The sequence below is a fragment of the Pterocles gutturalis genome, unplaced genomic scaffold, assembly GCF_000699245.1.
Source record: "Pterocles gutturalis isolate BGI_N339 unplaced genomic scaffold, ASM69924v1 scaffold18326, whole genome shotgun sequence".
Lineage (NCBI taxonomy): Eukaryota > Metazoa > Chordata > Aves > Pterocliformes > Pteroclidae > Pterocles > Pterocles gutturalis.
The window spans coordinates 1-9,076 of record NW_010105908.1 but is presented as its reverse complement, the minus strand read 5'-3'; the positions used below and the strand labels follow the sequence as shown (position 1 = coordinate 9,076).

Sequence of the window (9,076 nt, the reverse complement as noted above, 5' to 3'; positions counted from 1 at the left end):
ATATGGTTTAATTACAGCAGCAGCTTTTAATAGTTACTATCATAAAGCCTGTTCATATTATGGAATAAATATTAGTATTCCTTTATTCCCTTTACTATAATCTCCGAGAAAATACTTCATATCAGACAAGCACTCCATGCTAAGAAAACAGTTTACAATAGCCATTTACTGAAAACAGGGCAGATGGAGTCTTCTTTTACAGGTATACACACACCTTGCAATTCTGTACTGCAGGTGCCCTCTGTCTTCTTTCACAAAGGGAAGGAAAAATACTTCTTGGCTGAATATATGCATGGAAAAGATATGAAAAGCTTATAGGAGCAACAAGGTTAAGACACTTAATGCGAACAGGTCCCCAACAAAACCATTCCTTCCCTTCCAGTTCAGTGAAGACAGGTAACATAATCAGTTAGTTATAATCTCCTATGACTTCATTTTTGGTCTGGTTACAGCAGGCAAAAAAGAAGTTTCATGTTTTCAGCTATCTGAACAGAATTCCAAGAAAAAACTAAGCACATCTTCCAGGGTCCTTAAAGCATTTTTCGTCAGTGCAGATAAGGATTCAAAGCTCCACTGAATACATCATGTACAATGAACATTTCTGGGATGAGAATACTCCAGTGCAAAAGACACCTCAATGCAACAGTATCCAATATCCCTAAACCGGGATATTTTATTTCTCCTTCTATTAGCATCTGAGAAGAACAGACTATGCACATCTAAAGACCAGAAGAAACACCCTAACATTTTTTTTGACAAATGCTTTAAATTATCTGGTTTTATTACAAAATGACACGGTGTTAATTGCATACAACAGCATGTACTGTCAGTGTTGCATAGCTGCTCCCATTTGTAGTTTTGACCCTCACTGGCAGCCAAACAGCACAACATCACGTAAGGCAACAACTGCAGCACCTGCCTGCACTAACCAGAAGCAGGTTACTTTATATCCACTACAGCTAAGTTACCTGCAGTCATTACTACAGCATCTGATGCGACTGTGTTAGGAACCACGAGTGGAAAAGTCAGGGCATGAAAAATTGGTTTAGTGCCTTACAAATGGTAGGCATAACTCTATGTATTTATTATTAGGAAAGAAAACCTTTTTTTTAGTACATTTCAATTATTAAGCCTTAATACACTTCCTGACTACAACTAGAGCTATCACCAGCAGCAGCAGTGACCCAAGACTATACAGCATTCTGTGCTCCTATTTCATTGCAATACATCTTCATCAGGTGAATACTACACTGGATTTTAAAGTAGTTGATGACCCTAATGAGTACTGCTTCAGAACACTTTGAGAGCTTAACACTGTTTTCTTCCATGTTCAGTTACTGCTGCTTGTCTGTCAGTGTGCTCTGTTCAATGCCTGAGCCATGCTTGTTCTTAAGGGACCTTCCAATGTATCTCCAGTATTCCTTTCGGATGGTGTCTTTTTCTTTAGCCAGAATTTCACACAACTATGAAAGAAAATGGAGAGATTGAAGTGTTATACCAAAAGGTTACAGAATCCTCAACTATCTTTATAAAATGCATAAAATATACGTTTCAGCCAATATCAGAAACACCTCTCTTAGAAACATTTGTTTTATTCACTGGATTTGCAACTGTCCAAAGACCTCAAACTGATTTAACTCCAATTTGTACTCAGTCTAACACTGCACAAAAATCTCTCCAGTCCTATTTCAGTTGCAACTGCTACCCACGACTCCTTGCTGTGCCTACCACGCATCATCTACCCTAGCCTATTCAGCCTGTGGTATACTTGTGACTTTTTGACAAGCTTGACTGTGTTTTAGTGATCCAGTAAGCTGTAAACCCCTTCAATTCAAAACAGTGGGGGAACATCTTGGTCTTGAGTCTTCAGTACTCCCAATGGACTGACAGGAGGTATTTTGTTTATGTTTTTCCTCTTAGCAGACTGTCCCAAAAGGATTCTCTATGCACATCTGCAATGTTCTCTCACAACATGCTAGAGCCGGTGCTACACAGATAGTTCTACATGTTCTGATTTTTGTTTTGTTTTTATCTGGGTGAGCAGTGAAGCAAAGCAGAAGTCAACCTTACTCACAGGACAAGCTGTGTAAAATTTATATGGTATGAACACTGTCTACAAATGTTCTAGTCAATTCCTTTCTATTACACAGATTACATTGACTTACTCAGTGAACCACCAGACTTGAGAAACAGGAGCTTCAACTCCTAAATAGATTACAAAGTCAAACTCAGTGAAATAGTACAAAAGGACATTAATCTGGGAGGTACAACTGCACTTATTTACACTCTGATCATGGAACACAACAAAGGAAAAATGTTGAGAAAGAACAACCTTGGAATACAGAAACTCCAGGCAAGAACTGCAGCTCTAATTACACCGAGTTCCAGTCTGTCCCGCAGTGAAGAATGAAAAGTGTTCTTGTAAAAACCAGACTGCAAACCACAGCAAGGAGTTACCAGAATATGAAGCATGGAGAGATACAAAACACTGCTATAAGTCATTCATTTTCTGTAAGAAACAGTGCCTGACATTCCTTACTGATGTCCCCAGTGCCTGCTAGCCTTTAATTCTGACAGCTTTCTTAGAAAGATCTAAGAAGTGCAAAGGGAGCTTGAGATTCTGTTTAGATGCATAAGCATCTAAAACAGAATTCTATTTAGATGCATTCTAAACAGAATCTAAGCATAACATTCACTAACCTACAGGGCAGAAAGTTCATGCTACAAAGTTAGCATTGGAAACTCCTTGGTTGTTCTAACATCTCCTTTCTTCTGCACACAGTAATAGAAGCCTTCTTTTACTACCATGTGAAGAAACCTTACCTTGATTTTGTAACTGTCAAGTTATTATTTACAGCTAAATTCATAAGACCCTTGTAATGATCTGGCTTTCATCATGTTCAGCTCTTCATTGAGCTCCTGTGATTTTACAAGTAACCTGGTGTATTTATAAAAATCAATTCCATTTTGTTGGGATATAAAACAATAGAGCAATAAGGGCATCCCTGAGAAGCAAAACCAAGCATCCAAAACATACCTCCAATGCCTTGTTTAGCGTTTCTTCCTTGTTATCACACTGGATTTCAAGCATCTCTTCATATATGTCCACAAGAAAGGCAATCAGATAAGGTGAACTGTGGCTGGGCTGTAAATTCAACAGTTGCTTTAACAGATTTGGATACTTAGAAAGACCATGATCGTGTAGAATCCTAGAACAGAGGTTAATAGGCTTGAAACATAATGGTGGGAAATCTGGTGTGAAGAATTAATTACATTTTTGTTATTGACTCCTTTATTTGGAGACCAGTTTTGAAGGGTGCAAATACAAGTAAGGCAGAAAGTAAGCAGCATGAAGCAATACAGCTTAATGTTGTAGTAAGCTAGTACAGTTATGCTCAACTGAACAGAAATTAGACTGAAAGCATGCTCATTACTTCCTCCTCTATGCTCTTGAACTGAGTGACATTACAGGTCAAGTCCTTCAAAGCATGAGACTTACTTGCAATCCCATCACAAGAACTACAGGGCCAGAAACTTGGTGAAAGTTACAGAAAAATTAGGTCAATATATTAACCCCTTGTGGAGGTTTTTGCCTGCCTGCTTAAGCCCACAACACTAGGATGAACAGCAACAACCTATCTCAAATTAAGAGCCAGGCATAAGACACCTACTACAGATACGTGCCCCACACAGAAGGATGCCTCACCCTTTTAAGTAGTTCCAAGCGCTCTCATTATGTGGCACTGCTGTGATCATCTGAAGAGTGTATCTGTGAGAAAAAGGTAACAGGTCATGAATGCAACCCCTAACAATGCAGTCAGGAATTACCTGAATGTGCTCAGATGCTTCCAAATATATCCCTCTATACATTTCAGAGACTTTTTGCAGATCACCTCGGCTGGGTCACAGATCAAGAATGTCTTGCTATTTAATCACCACAACTCTCACAGAGGCAGACATTGTGAGGACTGTTTTAAATTCTGAAGTGTTCCATTTGCTGTATTTTATACAACAATCATAGAATCAGTTCTCAAAATTATGAGCAATAACACTAAGAAACAACATGATATACTCTCCCAGTATGGTATCCTGATGCTCAGAAATGGCAAGGGGCTGAAAAGTGCGGGGATAATCAAACCCCAGGGTGAACTATGTTAGTATGACTGCATATGGTATGTTCTGTACCTATTTGCAGGACCTTTTTCGTAAGGCTGCACTTTAGGAAACCCACAGAAAGACAGAACTTAAGCTTTCAGCTCACACAGCCTTCTGCAGCAGTTCTTTTAAAGTAGCAGTTAGGCAACTCCTCTAAAAGCAAAGCAACAAGAGACACCTGCCTTACAGCTGCAAAGCCACATTTCATCTTCACAGAACAGACTTTACGTTCTGCCCTTCCCCAGCATAACCAGGCATTCAGCAGATACTGACAAAAAGTTCTCTAAGCACTAGTGGAAAGGAAAACCACAACCCTAAACCTTTTTTAACATTCTCCAGTCACTATGACAAAGACTGAGTTTATCAAGCACCTAGCAGCCCAACTACAGTTCTATAATGACATCTGTGAAATCTTGACATTAGACAGTCTAATTCTTAAGATGGTATCCAATTATGTAGTACATAGCACCACATATAAACAGATCAAATAAGGATGTGAGGTCTAACCTCTAGAGAGAAAAAGCTCGAAACATCCAAGCCTAAGTAGCAGAAATGGTTCAGATTTATTAATCTCCAGGAAAGTTACAAACTGGAAGAGAAGTCTGCAAACTTTGCAAACTTACAGCAGTTTGCAAAGACAACCATGAAAGGTGGCAGGGGCTGGGATCCTCTACAAACAGTGTACCAATGGACCTATTCAGATACTTAAGTCTTCCTTCTGAAGGGTAACTCCAAAATATTGCAGTACCTTCTTTTCATTGCTTCTTCACTTCGAACATATTCTCATAACCATCAACCTTGATCAGCAGTCTGAGATGTGAAAACCATACAAGGAGGCTTCCCTTACTGCCATCAGTGGTAAAAGAAATGGCTAGAAGCCCAGTTTGCCTTCTGTTACAAACATACCACTTTGAAACAGTTTCTAATGCTCATTTTCCTCTAAACTCGCCAACTCACACAGGTTGTCTTCATGCTGACCACATATCCCTGAAAGCTCCTTTCTTTTTCCAGATGCATCAAATTCCTCACAAAAGGTAAGTCCTCTTCCTACAATACACATCTATGTTATTTTTAAATCATTGTTGCTACTGTATTACTAAAACAGCAGTTTAATACAACACTGAGAGTGCCTCTCCTTCCTAGCTTTCTAGGTGTACAATGTGAGATACTAACTTTCTGCAGCTGTAATTGGTCCATTATAGTCAGTTGACCATGAAAAGCCAAAAGGCCAAAAGTTTTGTTTGCACAATAAACAGCAGGGCAGGAAGACAGGTTCATGAGAATAGTGGGCCCAGAGTAAGCGTAGCTTGCTTCAGTACTGCTCAATAAATCAGTGGTACTGAACACATCTATATATGCATTAACATTTGATCCGCCATCCACTGGAGTGAGCCCAAAAACCGCATTAAAAACAGAAAAGAAAAGCCCACAGAGACTGACAAAGTATTCCTTTGCTTTCATGGAACAGTGAATGCTTAACGTGTGTGCGAACAGCATTACTAACTGGACTTCTCTGTCTAGGACTGCTGGATCATCATAGCCAGTGGTGTTGAAAATTACAAAGTGTCGTTGGTTCCAAACAGAGTTGTTTCTCACATCTTCCCTCAAAAGCTGGTCTACGTATTCCAGTTCATTGTTCCATAATTTGAACTCCTATGGAAAGGGAAGGAAAAGAGAATACCACAATCAAAAGTTTTTACTTTTTAAAATATATTCTCCTTGCTCCTAAGTTCTCTGAACATTAGGTAGAGAGACTTATTTAAGGAAATCAACACAAAGTTCGAAGAAAAGTAAGGAAGGGTGCACTAGGAACATGCTACACTATTCAGCTGCACACAATGGTACTAGCTCATAATTAAATTCACACTCATAACAGTAACAAGCCAAAACAAGATGTTTTTGAACTCGCTTCCTAAAAGGCAAGTTTATAGCTAACCTCTAACACACATTAAAATGCAATTGGTTTTCCCCCTTCAACCTTAAGGAACAAAGTTCAAATGCAATTCAGATTGTATTTAAGAAGCAAACCTCTACAACCAGAGCAGGTTATTTAGTGAATTAGGAGTTCTGTGCATACAATACCTGAATAACCCATTGTCTGTGTTGCCACGCATGGTAATTTTTGGCATCTTGGCTAAGAATGTCAGCTATGAACTCAAGCTCTTGGGATGAATCCTGCAGCCACTCCACCAACACCCATCTGTGATGCCTAATGACAAGAGGAGGAAACTATTTTTAGAATAGTCTGAAAACTTTTCATGAACGCGTGGTCTCTATTAAAATAGCATATAGCAACTGTACTACTTAGAAAGAAAACACTGGTTAAATACTTCAAATTAAATAACCAAAACATTTCACTTGGCTCTAAGAAATATACGATGCATACTCGTAACAAATTCTAACTACGCATAAACATTGGCCTATCACCTCCTTTTAGACAAGTTACGGTTACTTGAAGTAACAAGTTTCCACTTTTAACACTAATGGCCAAAGTCTTCAGCAGAGTAAAATTTTCTAGTACTACATAATTTCTCTAGCAAAAACCCCACTGCTGTTTTGCCTATTCCCATTCACTTGAGAAAACCTGAACAACAGTAAGCAAATTCCAAGAGCCAATAAAAGGAATAACACACATTTCTATTTGTCTTTTTGTTTGCCTTTTCATCAGCTATTTTTTTGATCTGTCAGACTTATCCTGACCATTGAAAAACTGAAATAAAAAGAAAGCAAGACCTTTTCCGCATGTCATTATCATATGTTTAGAACAAACTGCTACAGAGGACTTTGGCAGTGACACTGATGCAACTCCATTTAACTCCTCCACTACTGCCACTGCAGTAGATGCGGGAAGCAACCCTTAAAAACTTTTCAGATCAACGACCACAACATTATAGACCATCTACATAACAAAAATTATCTGCAAAAACATTAAGAACTGAAAAGAAAACATGACTTTACCAGACTTGGTAGTTCTTTGGCTGATCTTCAATGATGGCTGTAATACACTTAAGTTCCTCATGGAGATCCTTTCCCAAAGACTGCAGGAGGACTCTCCGGAAATGCCTGTATAAAAGACAAGCATTCAAACACTGCAACAGGACTTTCTCAAATTTCACAGAGGAGAATACAGAAGAACCTTTATTCACACTTCTAATAGATATTGAGTTACAAAGAGTGCAAAGAACTAAACCATGTATCCAGTTCTGTTAAAGGCCATTCAATTATCAAACAGTGGATAACTGGAATGCAACTGGTTACAACAGTATGTCATCTAAAATCACACCAATCCCGTTTCAGATTAACCTCTTCCTACCCACAGTAATCTTATCATCACAGAAACTATGACTTAGGTGCTTAACATAATGCAAACTTTCTGATTTTACACAAGTTAGTGGAATAAAGGTGTACAAGGGGTACTTGTTAGCACTCCTGAGTTAAAAGGCCCTATTCTGAATATCAGAAATTCACTGTTTACTCATTACCTAACTGAACATTAACCTTACAGATTTTCCAAAATACACTATTTAGTAAGTATACAATTATTTAGCAGGAAATAGATGCTATCATGCTTTTATGCCTCTTCTTGAAGTCAGCTGAGGGTATCTTCAGCATTTTCCCAAGGCACATTATCAGGTAAGCTAAGTAATTTTAAACAGCAAAGCTCTTTTTGTGGCTAATCCCACATTTGAGGATGATTGATAACATCCTCAAAGCCAAATGAATGAAAACCACTGAATCAAAATGAGACATAGAAAATACTGAACAAAAGCTTTCTCTGGAAGCTCTGGAAGTAAACTCAACTAGTCATACCCTGATCAGACTAACAAAATTATTACAGACACAAAAGGCCAGCAATCAAATGGCAAGAGAAATAATTCCAAGATTATAACTTACCATACTGTGTAGTTTGCAGCATTTAACTCAATGGCATCTGCTGTTAGCTTGAAAGTTCTTTCGCTCCTCTCATCCCGCTGCAGAACAGCCCGGAAGTAATCATAGACATCTCGAACTAAATACACAACAGCATCTTATCCAAGGCTATGAGAAAATGGCGTGATTACGGGGTAGGGTAACCCTTTGGAGTTATTTCCTACGTTGTGTACTTTAAGTATACCTCTTTAAATGATAGCTACATATTGCTCTGATAGCACTGTTTATGAAACCTCTAAAAGATATTAGCATACAGAAAAGCTGCAAAATGTTAAAAGTACACCATCTTAATAATATCCAAAACAATCAGAAAAGTTCCTTGCTGCTTACTCACACTATTTCCCCAGATGCAGTAGCTTCACGTCTCTCTTTCACTCGTGGCCTAGAAATGCCTTACTATGTGAACCAGGCTGTCTGTTGTACTACCTCTAACCCATATGACTTTAAAAGAAAACCTTAGCTATTAACATCTCAAGTGAAGATTCAATTTCAGAGACACTTGGTGAAAATCACACATAGCCAGCATAACACAATAAATATTACATTAATTTCTTTACAGTACCACTCCTGAAAGTAAGTTATCCAAAATGTGAAGTTTTGCTTTAGCAACACTAAGGACAGATATAAATTTAACTGTTTTAAGTTTTCAGAGCAGAACATATTTAAAACTTACATCTTTCACTGTAGATGATCTGAACAGCAGCATTTGGCCCATCATTTTGAGGGACAGGTTCAATATCTCCCCATTCCTTCCTGTCCCTGTAAAGGCAGGTTTTTGTCTTTTCAATGTTTCTCAAAAGGACAAAGCGCTAGTCAAACCATTACACACACAAACTGACATCCAGCGACACATCCTTGTTCCCAGTGGTCACTATTCTTGTCGCTGCATTACTATCTGTAACACAGACCAGCAGATAAACAAGTAAAGGAGTAACTGACATATGTAACTGTATCAAAATCCCCTTGTAAGACAACCTGGCGGAGGACAGTA

At 38.5% G+C, this 9,076-nt stretch overlaps 1 protein-coding gene across 1 annotated transcript; it reads right to left on the bottom strand.

The window, feature by feature from the left end:
- Window positions 1–1,322: 1,322 nt before the first annotated feature.
- On the bottom strand, window positions 1,323–8,877 carry LOC104458270 (protein farnesyltransferase/geranylgeranyltransferase type-1 subunit alpha-like; the record flags this gene model as incomplete). Its single annotated transcript, XM_010087577.1, has 8 exons — window positions 1,323–1,463; window positions 3,038–3,209; window positions 3,707–3,769; window positions 5,660–5,808; window positions 6,238–6,364; window positions 7,114–7,218; window positions 8,050–8,164; window positions 8,759–8,877. Coding segments are annotated over 8 exons (979 nt in total), but the record flags the coding sequence as incomplete, so codon positions are not given.
- Window positions 8,878–9,076: the final 199 nt, after the last annotated feature.